Source organism: Lagopus leucura, unplaced genomic scaffold (assembly GCF_019238085.1).
Source record: "Lagopus leucura isolate 7727_CA_CO unplaced genomic scaffold, USGS_WTPT01 Super-Scaffold_100034, whole genome shotgun sequence".
NCBI classification, from domain to species: Eukaryota; Metazoa; Chordata; class Aves; order Galliformes; family Phasianidae; genus Lagopus; species Lagopus leucura.
In genome coordinates, this window is record NW_024962283.1 from 1,000,631 (window position 1) to 1,017,420 (window position 16,790).

General features: G+C 44.6%; 1 protein-coding gene across 4 annotated transcripts in view; it reads left to right on the plus strand.

Annotated features, from left to right (window-relative positions):
- Positions 1-16,790, plus strand: part of FLI1 (Fli-1 proto-oncogene, ETS transcription factor) — an 81,107-nt gene that overhangs the window by 39,355 nt on the left and 24,962 nt on the right. For all 4 annotated transcript variants that reach the window (XM_042882598.1, XM_042882595.1, XM_042882596.1 and 1 more), the window contains 2 exons: positions 6,963-7,174; positions 14,990-15,144. In XM_042882598.1, coding sequence (XP_042738532.1) covers positions 6,963-7,174; positions 14,990-15,144 — 367 coding nt within the window. The remainder of the gene's footprint in view (positions 1-6,962; positions 7,175-14,989; positions 15,145-16,790) is intronic.

Here is a 16,790-nt window from a genome sequence, read left to right on the forward strand (position 1 = left end):
TGGTTTTCTGGGAACATGATGTGGCTTGGAAAAGATCCACAGAGATGATTTAGTCCTCCCACCTCAGCAGACAGTGCTAACTCCAGAGTTATGCTGATTTGTTCATGGAGGCAAATCCTTTTGTAGTAAAATTCACTGCCAGAAATGAAACCTGTCTCACCAATGCCAATGGCAAAGCTTCCAGCGCTTTTAACAGGCTTCAGGCTTTACCCCCAAGGTTTAGTACTCACCCTAAATCACCTCATGTGTTTTGGTTGGCAGACCCGTGCAGGAATTCTCCCAAACTTTCTGGTACCAGAAGCCAGAGGCTGTGATTTGTCCCTTGTCTGTTAATGGGCAGACACCTCATCCACTCCTCCACTGCTCCCAGTGTGTATCGTACAGGCAGGGTGCGAAGCACCGCAGGACGGTAGGCTGGAGATGTGATAATCTCTCAGACATGTCCAGCCTTCTCGCTTCTTATTTCACCATATTACTCTTCTCAGGTCAAGGGGACACAGCAGCAATTTGAGCAGGTTCTTTTTTTCACTTCCTTTCCTGTTCCTGTGCTCAGCACACACAAAAACATCTCCTGGAGATTCCCACATGTCTAAGGCTGCTCCTAAGCCTTCCTATCATCAGCCCTAATGCAGGAACTTGTTGGGGACGAGTGCTTGGGACCCACTCATTCCCACCTGATATTCAGCCTATTGAAAACAAATCAGTACGGGCTCTAAGCTGATTGATGCAAAGCTTTGACTGAGAAAAAAACCTTTGGTTCAGATCCTAAATTATGCACTTGAAGTCAAGTGCTTCCAGTGATCTTTTGAAAAGCAAAGTACAGAGCATGGCTTATTTTTTCCTTTTTGAGTCAGGTTTTGGTGATCTTGAGATCAAAATAACAAAACATTCATTTTAGCAACTTTATTTGATCCACTTCATGTGTGACTTCATGGAGATAGTGGGTGTAAAAATTAAGACAAAAACAAAACAAAACAAAACAAAACAAACTTATATCCTTATAAAAAGTTTTGCAAAATTATCTTACCCTAATTTTTAGCTGGTTTTGTGTGATCTCTAATTTCAGTCTGAATGCCTATCTGGCTTTGTTTCCTCCTAGCACAAGTTACTAAGTTGTTGGTCCTAATTTATCTGAATTATGAAGAAATGCTGATGCTCTCTAAGGCTGCCAAGCTGAGCTCCATTGTAGTGCTCCTGATGGAAAGTGAAAGAAAGGCAGGCAGAGCTGCAGAGGAGAGCTTGCATCACAGTTTGTCTGGGTAACTGACTTGCTTTGTAGTTTTGAGTAATTCTTCAGTGCAAAGTAAGTACAAAATTAGAGGAGTATGAGATATCATCAAAATAAATGAAAGCCAGCATGCAATGTTGTGGCCCTTCTTTCCACACAAAGAAAGCCTCAAATGCACAGAAACTTTGACACAGGCTGAAAGGCGTGCTGCCTTCCCCTTAATCCTCAGTCCTGAGCTGCAGGGGGGGAAAGCAAAACTGCATCTCCTCCCATCCTTCCTCAGGGCAGGGACAGCTCTGAGGCATGGATGACAGCATTTGGGTTGCCACAACACAAATACTATCAGCTCAGCTGGAAAATACTGTGAGCAGGATGGGCAGGCAGTCACTGTGCAGTTCTGCAAGTGGATAGAAGAAGTCTAGAGCAAGGAAGTTAGGCAGTGGCAACTCTCAGCCTTCTATTTGCACTACAGCATTATGTTGGGTCTCTGGTGATAGCTGCAGTCTGCAAATCCTCTGCTATAGAGGCAGGCTTTAAATTGATTGTGAAGGGCACAAGATTGGATTGTGGTTGTTAGCAATAAAATGCCTATGCTCATAATTTTCCAGGGGGAGTTACAGGAGTCCCTGCACCAGTCACATAATATGCTGCAAAGAAGGTGGAATGGCAAGAGCAAACCTCAAAAAAGCACACTGGAAAGATGTGGAATTCAAAAACTAACAGCCCTGGACGAGGCTCAGAACCACCAGGGCTTACTGCATGTGTAGAACAGCAACAGAGGATGCAGGGAGGAAAAGGGACAGATGAGGGAATACCTTGCTAAAGCTTATGTCTAAGATCATGGGCAGAGATGAGAATAATACTCTGCCTTCCTGTCTGCTAATTCCGTGCTCAATCCATTCAAATGTGCTGCCCCAAGATCAACCCAGACTCTGTTCCTCTGTACATTTTATATTTGACTCATTTTCTTGTAAGTCCGATGTTATCTCCTTTCTGCTTGTATGAGATGTTGGCAAAAGAAGTGCTGACTTGTAAAAGTGCAGTGCCAAAGTCATTTCTGTTCAAGGAGCAGAACCTCTGTGCTAACCTCAAGCCATATGTGAGACTTTTTGCTGTTGGTACCTAATATTGCAGTGCTCTGCATTGCACCTCTGGGCTCCGGCAGATGGTGGGTCTGAGTTGGTAGCATTCACTTTTCAAAAGTATTTCAGGAGTGATTTTCCTGCAGGACTAAGGGTGGTGGAAATATATTATTGAAAAAAAAGGTGACAAAGTCACCTCTCTAGATGTAGAAGTTCTTTCCATGCACAGCATGATGGGTCAGGCACTCAGCATTCGCTTCTAAGCCAGACTTTGTGGAGGAGGATGAATCTTTGATCTTTAGCAATGCTTTTTAAATGTGGTTATGGCCAGAAAAGTGAATGTAAAGAGCTCAAAGTCAACGTTCAGTGTAAGTGCATTGAATACACCTGGAAAAAGTTGTTACTGTAGGCACTACATTGTATCTGGGGTGAAAACACTGACAAGTGTCACCTCACCAGCTCTTGTTCTCCTGACCTTTCCCACAGAGTGGGGAACCAGGACCCTCTAATGAGCTATCCTTGGCAGTAAACTTTAGATAAGGGTAAAAACCTGAACTTTTGAGGGCCTTGTCCAAGGCAAACCTTGGGGGGTTAGAGAATGTGAGGACATCCTGGGGCTAGATCTGCTGTTAGTGCACTCATCAGCTCTATCAAGCCTGTGTTGGGGACAGTGACCAGAACGAAGAGGTGAGTGGTGACAATTCACATTGCACATCCTCACTGTGTGCATGCCCCTGACTTTTGCCTGAGGGCTGTTCGTACAGAATACATCCCTTCCGTGCAGAATAAATGCCCCAGCAGTCCCCCTCATTAACCAAAGTAAAACCTTTTGCTGACACACAAATGCCATTTGCACATGGCAGTAAAGCCTTGGGATAACTTGCTTGAAGCATTGCCTCTGCCCCGCCGCAGTGCTGCTGGTGTGACCAGCAGAGCAGGCTGCCTTTCCTGCAGCACAGGAACAAAATCACAGCACAAATCACCACACTGAGGCACTTACACGTGGGACCTGGCTCTGGGTGGCTGGTCTAAGAAAACAAAAACCTGCAGATTTATCCTTGCACAACTAAAAGCTGTTATTACTAATAGCCATTTCACATTTTCATGTCTAGGAGATCCACGAGTGCGTGCTAGCTCTGTACAAAGTTGTCTCAGTGCTCACAGCAATGGGAGCCCATCGTGGTGGGCTGCCTTGTGGAGGCTGAGGCTGTGCTCTGCAGGGACTGAACTTGCCTATGGCTGTGCTGCAAGCAGCCTAGACGGGGCTTGCCACATTTATGCCAGGAATGTGATTAAAAACTGGAAAAACTGAAGCCGGCCTATTCCCAGAGGCAATATAATGTAACGTATATGCCAGAGTAATACACACAAGACCCCTGTCTCAGACACAGTCTGGCCAGCTCAAGGACACAGCCCAGGAGGCGACAGCGTGGGGGGAGCTCTGTGAGCAGTGCCCTGTCTGGTTAGGTTATGTTAGCACCTTTCACACCTTGCCTTGCTCTCCCAGTTGCCCGTCACCATACACTAAGTAATTCTAGATTCCAGTGGGACAGACATTTGCCCTCTGGTATGCAGTTTAACTCTTGATCCCTTCCTCAGCAAGAGCTGAAGTCAAACACTTCCTGATCAGATTAGGTCCTTCAAAACGGAATCTAGCCAAGGAGAGCCTCTGATAGTGACTAAAGGCAGGTTGTGTGCTTTCCCCATCCTGGCAGGGTCAGCTGAGCCTTGTTCTCTTCCAGGAAAATGAGTCCCACTTAGTCCTCCTTATAGGGTGTCAGCTGAGTGGCCTGTGCTCTGATCCCACAAGATAAAGGCTACCTGCTACCTACCACCCCCTTGCTTTTCTCCCAGGTTGTAATGTCCAGATCACAGAAAAGCTGTTTGCAGCAGGGCTGGCAGCATGCCACTCAACTTCCTCGCGTGCAATCAGCAATACTTGTTTGCTATTTGCTTGCACGTCCTGACTGTGAGCAGGTGTTACAAGCCACTATCTCTCATCTGCTGAAGCTCTGTGTGTCATCAGTTCCCTCAGAGCCATGAGTCTGTAGTGTTTGTTGCTGTAACTAACTCAAGGCTTTAGCTCAAATGGTCCCTGGTTCACTGCCACAACGGCAGTCATCACATTTGAATTTCTTTTCCTCTATGCGATGAAGCCTGTGCATTTTGCAGACTGCATACACTCAAGCAGCAAAATGCAGAGCTGCTCCATGCAGCTGCTGCCTGCCTGCTGGCTCTCACTGCTGTGCAGGCAGGGCCCGGCCACTTGTCTGTCAGGGAAGGTCCTTATCTGAGGAGGCAGACTTTCCATCTGATACCAGACAACTGTGTACTTGTCTTTTGTTGGCTCTGTGTATTGTAAAGATACTGGCTTAATAGCTGATCCTAGTCTGGGGCTGTTCTTTGCTTCTTGATGTTTTCTTTTCTTTTCTGATTTTATTTTAGTTTTTTCAGCAGAATCTCTCTTCAGAAGAAAAATGGCTTTAGGTAGAAATAACGTTTTCCCAGATATTTCTTCCCTCAAAGGTAGATTTGTGCATGGTTTTAAACTGGAAATCTCCAAAAGAGTACAGCTTAAGAGCACCTCGTGCATTCACAGTGGTACAGATGGTTTCCTGACTGCTCGCTACGAGGCTCAGCCCTCATCCAGGATGCACAGCACAGACTAGGAAGGCAGAAATCAGTCCAGCACCCCACGTATCTCTTGCCCACCTACCACCTCATAATGCTGGGAACTCCACATTTTCTAAACAGAGGCCTGTGGAAGATGGGTCATTTTGGAACTGTTGTCTGATAGCTTGACAGTAAACCAGAGAAGCAGCAAGCTTCTGGAGCCCTACCTCTGGAAGGAAGGCCTGATCTGATTTAAGAGCTATTACCAGACAGCAATGTGTCCTTACACTGTTCTACACAGGCAAAGCTTGTATCCTGGAGAAATTCTCCATTTCTTTAAGGACAGAAGGCTGGGGTCATGCAGGAACATGCAACGTGCAGCATTAGGCAGCGTGGGGCAAAAGCTCTCAGGGCTGTTTAAGGGCTGTCGCCATTGCAGCTGCTCAGGGTGAGAGATTGCTTGCAAAATGCTTGTAGCAAAAACTGAGACTTCAGCAGGACTTACACACATATGAGGGCTGTCCTGAATTCAGGCTTAGTCAGGCTCAGTGAAACTCAAGGCTGCTCAGGAGTGTTTGGTTTTGTTACGTGATCTGAGGTCTGTGATAGAAAAGTGCTGATATCTGTAGATGCAGAGCACTGACATGACTCGTGCTAAATGGGTGAATTTCAAGCTGAGAGGGATTCTAATATTTAGCCAGTAGAACTACAACTATTGACATTTTTTGTGATGATATCACAAGCCCCTTAATATCTGATTTTCGCTTTGATTCTCATGTGATCAGAGGATTTCAGCAGCTGTATGTTTCTAAGTTTTCAGAATTTCTGTTTCCCTCCTCAGCTGTGGAAAAAGTTTGCAAAACTAACCTCAGAAATGACTGTTGTGGGGAAGAAGGCAGAGAACAATTTATTATTTCTAAAAGCTCATAATTTGGATCGCGTCCTGTGAATTTGGAACACCAGAGGTTTAGCAACAGATCAGCTTTGAAAGCAAAGGCAGCATCTGCACGCTCACAGTAACCCACTGCTTCACGTGTATTACAGGTCTTCTCAGTGCTCAGTCCACAGAGGAGGCGACTCCATTGCTGCCTTTGTTTTGGAGGGCTGCTCCATTAACTCACATTAAAGTAATGTGTACTTTTAGCCTGGGAGGTTCCTCCTTCAGTTTCTGGCTTGCCAGCCATAATGGCAGCTGTGCTCTGTGTGGTTAGCTGAGCTCCATTCAAGAACATGCAGACCCTGTCAGATGCACTTGGAATAAGGAAGGACTGTGCCAAAGCCTGTGTGAGCCTGGCATGCTTCATTTAGAAAACCCAAGTGCATCAACGCAAGGAAATTGATAGTCAAAACTTTTTGTCAACATTTTGAGTTTCAGCAGGAAAAAAAAAAAAAAAAAGGATAACAATTTCCTGTTTTTAAGCATTTCTAGAAATGCACATTTGGTAACTCACCAGTCCTACATTTCCCACAAAATAAACAAAAAGGGTAAATATTGCATTTTTTATCCCACCACTAACACCTGTAACTCTGACCTGCACTGACTGCTTCTGCTTCATGGGTAGCCTCAAAATATAGACCCCACACAAAACCCCTTGGAAGAAGATGCTCGGAAATAACGTGCACCTCCAATGACACTCCAGATATTTTATGTACATATCTATTTTTATGGTTTTGGACCAGCAAGTGCAGACAGGAGGGCAGGTAACTACATAAAACACAGATAAAGCTGCTTCTCAGAGTCTGTTTCCAGTGACCCCTGGGCATGGTGTAGCAGCCAGCTGCCACCTTTGCTGTTTGCAGAAGTCAGATAACCTTAATTCTTGCCCCACCCAGCAGCTAGCAAAGGAACCCACTGGTTTTGCATACGGGTTGATGGACCCCAAAGTATCTGATTCAATCTGCAATCCTGACAGGTGGCAATTTCAGACAGAGCTGGGCAGCTGGGGGGCCCTCACAGGTGCTCACCATCTCAAAGAGAGAATGAGAGTGGGGTTACTGGTTTAGTCACAACCCTGAGCACTTGTTTTTTCTCTCCTCAGGAGGCCCTGTCGGTGGTGAGCGACGACCAGTCCCTCTTTGACTCCACATACGGCGCTGCCACTCACCTCCCCAAGGCAGACATGACAGCCTCAGGGAACCCTGACTATGGCCAGCCACACAAAATCAACCCTTTACCTCCTCAGCAGGAGTGGATTAACCAGCCAGTCCGGGTCAATGTTAAAAGAGAATATGACCACATGAATGGATCAAGGTAAGGAAAGACCCTTTCCTCTTCTGCTGAATCTTAAATAAAAGTAAAGCACGTGTTGTCTGTTTGTGCTCTGCAGTTCAACAAACCCAATGTCCATGTAGTCGTACCCATTACCCCTGGAAGCAGTTTCTTGTCACTCGTGGCTTGCAGATCCTTAGCACACAACTCTACCAGTCTCTCTGAACGTTGTACAGACTGGGATGTGAGACTGCCAGGACAGAGTTCATCCTACAAACACTGCTTTGATTTACACATTTCATCACTTAGTTCAGCATCTCACAAATATGCCATGGTTCAATGGGCTTCCGAAGACAGAGTTTATACTAGTAGTGAAGCTAGTGAAAGCTGAACTAATGGGCTGCATGAGCTTCACTGGAGGGAGTTCTCATTGCATCTGCAACTAGATTTGTGCTTTGCCAGGGCAGAAGGAACAGTAGGAAATTGGAAAACTATTTGATGAAGACAAGAAGAAGAGACTGATGTATTTCATGGCAGTCTAATAGGTATAACAAAACAAAATACGTGCATATATTCTGCATGTGTATAGGTGACCACTTGTGAAAATGAGAGCTTTGGATTAGGTCTGAACAGAGAAGTTAGCCATCAGTAATAAATGGATTATGATATACTTAGTCATAGAAATGGGAAGCCTGCCCCATCCCACTGGTAGTTAGAGCTGGGGAAGGTGGATCATTTCCACATTCAGCAAAGGAAATATTTTCTTATCAGCTCAGACTGTTTCTTTAAAGAACATTTATAGAAGTAAAAACACCAGGAAAAAAACGGCACCCTCTTGGAGAAAGTCATGAAGACTAAAACTTCTAAGATATTTCAGTTTTAAGTATATACAATTTAAAACTAGTTCATTTTTAGAATTAGATTTTAGCATACATTCATTTCTTATTAATTTTAATTTCAAAGTCACAAAGATCTGTAACATTTACATGATGTTAATATAGTTGAACATCTGAGGGCTTTTCTTTAACAGCCTACTTTCCTGGTTTCTGAGAACCTAGAGAAGTAAAGCTTGAAACAGAAAGCAGCCTCACAGTTTCAGACTTCTATAGTGAGATGATGGTGTTACAAACTTCAAACAGCAGTGTGTTGCTTTTCCTCATCAGTACACAGATGCTGATTTTACTATGAGATAAAGGTCTGTTTGTCTGTTCGATCATTTGTAGATCGAATTTGATGCTGCCCCAGTTGTACCTTGGTGTCACATCTGGACCTTGGAAGAACTACTGGGATTTTTGCTCAGATTACAAGCTGAAACTTGGGAAAACGGGCTTTTTTTTTTTTTCCTTTTTCCTGAAGAAATCCATCCCTAGGGTGCACAGGAATTGGGATGGATTTGACCTCTCCATCCTGCGCAGAGTTAAACCAGTCATGAGAGCAGAGGTGGCAAAATCAGTCTCACATGTGGCACAGGCAGCACACTCCCACAGTCATGTGAGGAAACCCTTTGTAGGACTGCATCAGTTGCTCACACCAACAGTAGCAGACCAACTCTCACAGAGGGCTTCCTCCCTTTATTCTGCTGCTGTCTCACTCTAGCAGATTTTGGAGGGCCTAACAAGGAAGAAGTCCTGTCAAATTTGCTGACCTATCAGAGGCAGTGAATATTTCTGCTTTTTACATCTTGCAAAAGCCTGCTCTGCATAGATTTGCATGTAGGTGTATTTATATATGTCCAGAAGTCTATGTAACATTTTCCTTGTATGTGTATTGCATGTACTTAGCAGTTAGAGAATCACAGAATCAGTCAAAAGTTGAAGGCTGAGCTTCCATAGTGGTCTTTGTGCTGCAATTTCCTCTTCTGTTCAGAAAAAAAAGGAAATAATAGTGCTTTGACAGGCTGATCCATTAGCAACTGTAAGTGCTCCGATACCCCTACAGAAAGGCTCTCCAGAAGTGTGTTTATTCTGGGCAAAAAGGAAATCCTTTTTTATGGGTTTACTTGAACCTACAAGATTTTTAGGCAGAAACTCAGTGTCCTCAGTCACTCTAAGAAGGGGGGTAACAACTTCCAACCTGTTAGAAAAAAAAGAAAGGACTGTTTTGCATGTCAGAAGTCAGCGCTGAAATAACTTCCATCCTTGCCTTTTCATAACTTGTTAGTACAGGAGCTCCAACCAATCCAAGACATGAGAACATTCATCTGATGCATCCATCCTCTCTCACCATTCATGGCTAAAGATTTGTCCTTTCCTCTCATGTCCATCACAGTTCATTGTTTCAGGTCAGGCTGCGCCTGTCGCTTCTTCCTCTGCCCCATCAGCTGCCTGGCAAAACTGACACCATCTGAGCAGCAAAAACTGATCTCACTACCGATTAACTCGAACAGACTGAATAACAAAGCCTCTTCCCCCTCCTTCCCTCTCTCTCTCCCTGTCTCTCTCTCCCTTGTTTTTCAAATACAGTCTCTTACCGAGTTCCAGCTGCCTCGTTAGAGAGAGTAGCTTTTTTGTGTTTCACCTGGACTTGAAGCACAAGCATTTTCTCCTCGTTGAGAGAATGGTTTGTGTACTCTAGGGAGTGATAGAGCCGTAGGTGACGGTAAGGGGCAGCGTGCAGCTTCTCTCCTTTACCTTAGTGCTCAGAAGCAGGTCTGATGGCTGAGATATGATGTGATGGGCTGCTTTGGTGGGAGAAGGGCTCTTTGAAGAACCTCTCCCAGTCCATTGTGCAGAGCCATTCCTTCCAGTGCTAAACAACGTGGCAGCCCTGCCCAGGTCTCTACTCCACATCACAGTGTAGGAAGAATTTCCCAGATAGCTGCATCCCATTGTGTACGTGGGATGTTCAGGTGGTTGCAGGAATCTGTGCCTTAGATGAGACGATGGGACTTTTGCATTATTGCAAGATTCAGAGGTAGAAATATGGTCAGTTTGAGTACGAGCAGAGCTGGATGCAGCTCACACCATCAGTCTGTCCTTGCCTTCTTGCACGGTTCCTTGCTCAGCCCTTGCTTTGACCTGTTACACAGCAGAAATAGAGGTCCAGCCTTTCCTTCAGTTTACAAAAAGGTGTTGTGTAAACCTTTCTTTTCTCTATGCATTGTTTCAGGGACTGGAAATTTGGCTTGTGTTCTTTACTCTCTGCTGGATTTGTGTCTTCTGTTTATTCAGTTTATAGCCCACCAGAGGAAAGCTCTGTCTTCTATGACGTGCATTTACAGCTCCAAATATACCACACCTGGGTTGCCATTATGGCCTTTGGTTGCCTTTTTAATATAAAAGCATTTTTATATACATTTTTTAAAAGGATGAGAATCTTTTGCATTTTAAGATCTGAAGAATAAAGGAAAAGGCTGGGTGAAGTTTAATCTAATTTACAGTCAGTGTTAATAACAGATTTTTCCATATCATTTACAGCAATTCCAAAAGCAAAGAGTGCACCAAACAACAGATGTTACAAATTCAGCCACTGCATATCTGCATTTGATGCTACAAAATTTGTATGATCTGCCCATAAAAAATAATATTCACATGTTCTGGATGCCTGCGTAGATGCAGATGAACTCCCCTGTGTAATTCCAACTGATGTTATGAATTTTGCCTAGCTAAAATGCTGCAGTCAGTGCTTTGAAACCGCTTTGAAAGCCTTCTCCTGCTTCAGAATACTAAAATGGTGTTAAGGTTCAGGGATCTCAGAACATTTTTATGCCATTATAATTTTCTCAAAGCAAAACAAAGAGGCCATCAGTGATGTCTTTAGGAATAAAAATGCCTGTAAATAGCATGTGAGCCCTCTAGTGGGATTCATGGTGCTGTTCCAGTCCCCAGCCAGAGCAGCAGCCCGTGCAAATACCTTCTGCTTGTCTTGTACCTGTGAGTTGTAAATACAGACATGTTAGAGCTGCACGAGCTTCTGTGTTTTCCCCACACGCTTTGAGTTTTGTCAATAGTACATTTCTTTCCATCCTTTCTACAGCCATCTCTTCTTTCTGCAGGCTTCTAGAGCCTCTTTTCCAATGTGAGCCTCCTCTTCAGGCATTCCTTGCTTTGGGCGTGTAAATGTGAGGCAGTGTTAAAGCTGAGGTTCAAGGAACTTTGCTTCTGCCCTGAGAGCTCTGTTCCTTGCCTGTGAAAGGCATCAGAAGCAGAATCATGATGTATTTGTTCCTACTTCCTTCACTGAACAAAAATAAAATTTAATTTCACGTTTAAAGTTGAGATGATCAAATGAGGACTTACACATGTAAGTGGCATGCTTAATTAAGAGGGAAAAAAAAGGATATGAAGAGGGGAATGGAAGGGTAGGAATAAAAGGATAGAGAGAAGAAGGAAATGTCCCACTGATCACAGCTGAGTCAGTTTCAGAAATTGTTAAAACCCCTTATTTTGCTCCTTCAAATGAAAGCCAAAGGTGATTCCTAGACAGAGGCCCTGGGACAGTAATTGCTTTATTTCCAAGTATCTGGAACACAAACTGAAGCAGTACAGAGCAGTTATTAGTCAATGCCAGGCTGGCTGCTTGTCCGTTTTGGCCAGTCTAGCACACACTTTCCCAAAACACCAAGCTCTTGGCATCCCCAGAGACTGCTACTGGAGCTGCTGGAATGAAGAGTCTTTGGGCTGACAGTGGGAATGAGCACTGCTTCATATTCCTTGGACTCAGTCACTGCCATGGTGAATACACTTAGGAGATTTTGTGAAAGCAGCCTGTATCCCTTTACACTGGGAGATTACAACATTTTCTGCTCCAAACCTGAGCAACTACAGCATGTGTAGCCACTTGAAAGCCTGGAGTAGGGATAATCTGTGAATACTCGAGGATTAATCAGGCATCTGAAATCTCACAAACCATTTCAAATAATGAGGAAATTTTTCTATAAATCTAAGTCTGCTTGTGAGTAATGCATGAAGTAAGAAAGGAGTGTATTCCAATGAATACCCCATTCATGGCTCACGGCTGCCTGTTCTCATTTGATACTGCAGTTATTCCCATACTGAATTCTTCTTTGTACTGCCCACACTTACACGTACCCTCTGCTGGGACGCTGCTGAGTGCCTCCTGTTAGGGCAGGCTGGGCTGTGCAGTGAGGCACCTTCAGGAGCTGTGGGCACTGGTCAGACTAATAGCATTCATTTGGTCTCATTTGAATTTAGTAGGAAATGCTGCACTGCAAAGGACACAAAAGTAAGGATGTTCCTGCTTGCTGTTGTTAAAGTGCTTTTCTTAAGAGAAGGGCAGTTTGATCTCCTGCCTAATAAAGTTTTGGTAATGCCATCCCCAGTTAAGTTTGCTTTCTTCTATCTGGGGTTAGTTGTGGACCCAGCCATCAAAATTTGTTCAAAAGGAAGGGAGGCATCTGTACATCCACATGGACACACGGGTGCATTTAACATTTCTCACAGGATGAGTGGAGTGGTCTTTTCCTGCACTGTGCTGCTGGGGTAAGCCAGTTGTTGGTCCCTTAGTCCCTACAGTTTTTTTTGAGCTCTCTGCCCTGGATACTTGGTTGTCTGGTTTTGGCTGCTGAGACATACAGAGCAAGCAAAGGATCCGCAGGGCCCTGGCTGCCAAGCCAAGAGAGATGGCTGCGTCTACAAAGTGAAAAATGATCACAGAATTGCTGAGGAAATCTTACAGTGCTGGGGTTATTTTTGCTCCTTTGCTGTCAGCCATGTGAATGTGCACAGCACACAGCAGAGAGAGTGAGGACAGCCCAGGTCCCTGCAGTCTGTTCATGTGTGTCATTTGATGCCACCAGAAAACCTGTGCACTCCTACATAGATCAGCCTTCTGGAAGATGTACTTATCTGACAGACTGGATGTATCCTATCGCTTTGTATGGATATGGGATTTGTAACCATCCTAGTATAAATATTGCACGTGTAAACCAAAGGGGTTGTTTCTGGGGAAATTCAACTAGAGGTGGTGGGGGGAGCAGGAGCCCCCTGGAAGGATGGCGGGCAGCAGGGAGCTGTGCCAGCACTGCTAGCACATGGCAGCGATGCTCGCTGCTTCGCCGAGTCTTCTCAGGACAGCCTGTACCTCAGGAAAGAATAAGAGTCTTTGTGCTGCTTCAGGGCTTTTTCTCTGCCAGTAAAGGCAGCGTTTAACACCTGACACAGGGAATTTCAACAGAAAGTTAGGAACGATTGCATTCCCTGTGAAAACCCCGGTGTCCCTGCAGTTGCTCAGACTCTCCTCTGACTGCCACGGGGACATTAAACCTTCAGCAGTTTGCCTCTCCGAAGGCGGATTTTGGTTCCCTGCCTGGAAAAACAGTAGGCGAAATAGTAAAGCCTTAAATTCGAACATGTGTAAGTTATACATCTTATTTCCATTTTGAAGCAACATTCCCTCAGCAAGACATGAGGAAAAAATTACCATCTGCCTTGGAATATCTCGGTGGAGCATTTATCTCCCAGCCGTGATAACTGAATTTCAGTAATTTCTTCCCCCAGCCCCCCCGTCATTCAGATTAAGAAACAAATTTGTTTAGTGTCCAAACTTGGAAGTCTTGCCAACTGAACTCAGAGGGTGGGATTTGGTGCACTGTCATAGTTCTTACCCTTCAGCAAATGGTTTCCTCCCAAGCCTCTTTCCTCCTGGCAGGGAGGAAGGACGGCTGTGCAGTGAAAGCAGCGGGCTGAGCTGCACTGGATACAGGCTCTGTGCTTGCTTTGTAGAGCCTGCACACTAAGACACTCTTGTAAAGATGAGGGCAATAGTCCTGTCCTTCCCTGGTACATTCTTTAGGGCAGGGATGTTCTGTGTGCATGTGGCTGGCTGCAGACTGGTATTTTAAGTGACCTCTAGAGCTAAAAGCGTGAGTTACAACTGCAGCTGGAGAAAAACAAAGTCTGTGCTCCCTATCTGTGGTTTGTAGGCCATAATTCTCCCAAAGCAGAACAGAGAAAGCCTGCTGCTTCCCAAGGCTCTGCGTGTAGTCCTGGCCTTTATACAGTGCCACCTGAGTTGCTAAACGTTCCCTTCTCGACACTCCATCACCACAGAAGTAAAACTGAGGCCAGAGCCTTTTTCACACACGGTTTCTGTGGTCTGAAAGCCTTGACTCATGCCTAAGGCACCTAAGATTTCTAGATTTCCTATCCAAGCAGGAGACAAACCTGGGACTGTTTAGGTGCTGAGAGCAGACAAGATCAGTTACATTCAGCTGCACATAAACACGTCTCTTTAGATACCACACTGTAGTATTCTCCTGCGACTACCCTGTCATTTTAGGATGGGTATTTTGTGTCCTTTCTTAACAAAATGGAGGGGCATGTTTCTGTATTTTGCATTTACTCTGCAGAAAAGCTCTAGGTCACGAGGTGAAGCTCGCCGCCTTTCCGTTGATTCATGGGCTCACCTCTAGCAGAAACACAGTGTGCAGAGCTGTTTGTAACACAGGACTGGAGCAAAAAGTCCAACAAGGGCTCCTAGGAGCATAAAGCTGGAGGACTGCTAAAATGCAGATAAGGATGCAGGAAGAGTGCAAGGAATGGCTGGAACTAGGACCTGGAGTCACTTACACATACTCATTTCTATCCCATACATGAACTTTGGTATTTCAGAGGCTTCACACGTGATCTTACAGCTGCCATTGCCTTTGTCTGGTAGTCACTCTTTCTTGCACTCATTTCCTTATCAAAGATCCCTTCTGTGAGGCTTGTGATTCACAGAGCACCTTCTGACATTTACGTGGCCAGCCAGGAATGGCCTCTCCCACATCTACAGAAATGCCCCTCACTTTTTCCTTCCAATATATTTGCCATTTCTGTAATTCAAATCTCCTTCTGCTACAGCAGGGATGAAAGGTGCATAATAATGACAAGTCATCTGTTTCCTTTCACGTTTCAGGGAGTCCCCTGTAGACTGTAGTGTGAACAAATGCAGCAAGCTCGTCGGAGCAGGCACAGAGTCCAACCCAATGAGTTACAGCACCTACATGGATGAGAAGAACGGGCCTCCTCCCAACATGACCACCAATGAGAGGAGAGTCATTGTCCCAGCAGGTACCACCACCATCAAACTCCTCGGGTGATATATGGACTGTTTTAAATATCCATCTGAACAGATACGGCTTGTTTGTCTATTCTTTGAGGAGTTCTCTTGCTCACAGACTGTGAAAAATAAGGAAAAAAATCAGAGTTTATATCTAGTGAAAGTTCCCTGTGTCCCAGTGTACGTTCCACCTTGAATCAGAATAGGAAGTGGGCTATTAGTGCTAATTTTTCCTCTTATTTATTTGTTTGTTTATTTATTTACTTTCCTCCTGGGAATGAAGTGTTGTTGTGATGTATTGCACCAAATCTTGCAGTGCGCTCAAGCAGAACCTGCAGTGCTTCAAGGGATATGCATGGTGCAGTCAAGAAGTGCAGTTTACAAGCAAGAGCAGGCACAGAGTGCACCAAAATTAAAAGTCCTATGATGCTCTGCAGCATCCAGATGCACTGTCATGTCGTGTTGATTGAAAATGAGCTATTATGTTTTCATTCTTTTGTTGTTAGTAGAAAACTAGAAAAACTATTCTCAGAAACTACATTAACCTTCCAAAAAATAGTACAGGAAAACATTCCTGTCGAGCTCTGTTTGTATTTGACATCCATGTCTGCTGTCTGAAATTGGCAGCATGCATTAAATGCATTTGGGTAGTCGAGGATGAAAGCTGGTGTGGCAGGCAACCTGGGAAGACTGAACCTGGAAGAACAGGGAGTCCTTCCTCTGGAAAGTTTACAAACAGCATAGATAAAAACAAGTTAGCTGGGGAACTTTACAGCAAGGGAAATATTATAAGTCAAGCCATGGCCTGATTTACATACCAAAACTTCCACGGATTTCATGGGCAGGGTCTGGCTTTTCACACAGCGTGTCAAGGGTTGTAGAATCACGGAATCATTGTGTCTGATTCAAGCAGTTCAATTGCTGGCAGAAAGAAATGTACTCGTGGAATTTAGCTCTGTTTTCTGATCGTGGCTTCACCACAAACAGATGACAATTCCCAAGCATTTGTTTGCCATTTGGGATGAAAAGAAAAAGCTTGAACTGAATGTAGTGAAGGGAAGCCAATAAAAGATTGACAGCAAGTCTCAAAGTACCGCTTAAGTCCTGGTAAAGATCTGCTTAGGCAGGCTGGCCAACGTAACTGGTGTCAGGATCAGATGCTTTCAGCACCAGCATTGCCCGGAGGGGCTTCAGTTGATACCATCTAAGGCTTTATGAGGGATGATAAAGCTGTTCAAGATGGAACGTTTAGCCTGCTCTCTACCATGCTATCCATTCCTATTGAAAAAAGATCCAATGTGGCCCAAAGTTTAGTGCTGTTGAAATGTGGGAAATGGCTGTTAGTGGCCTCGGTGGAAGGGGAAAAAAATCTCTTCATTGAAGGAAAGTGTAGAAAGATTTTTTTCCCCTTGTGAGCATCCACAAATCGAAATCTTGAGGTACTTGAGAAGTAGCAGTGATTTACCAGACTCTGGAAGACAATAATGACCATCACCCCTCACCAGCCCAAGCAGTTTGGGACCAAGGCATTATTTTACCACTGAAGTGCAGCAGACTCTTCTTGCCTCTCTGTGAAGCTTGAGTTGTCACCTGTGTAACGCCTACATATTTCTGACCCATTTTTCTCTACTACCCTGAGACCTGAGGCATTTGGGCT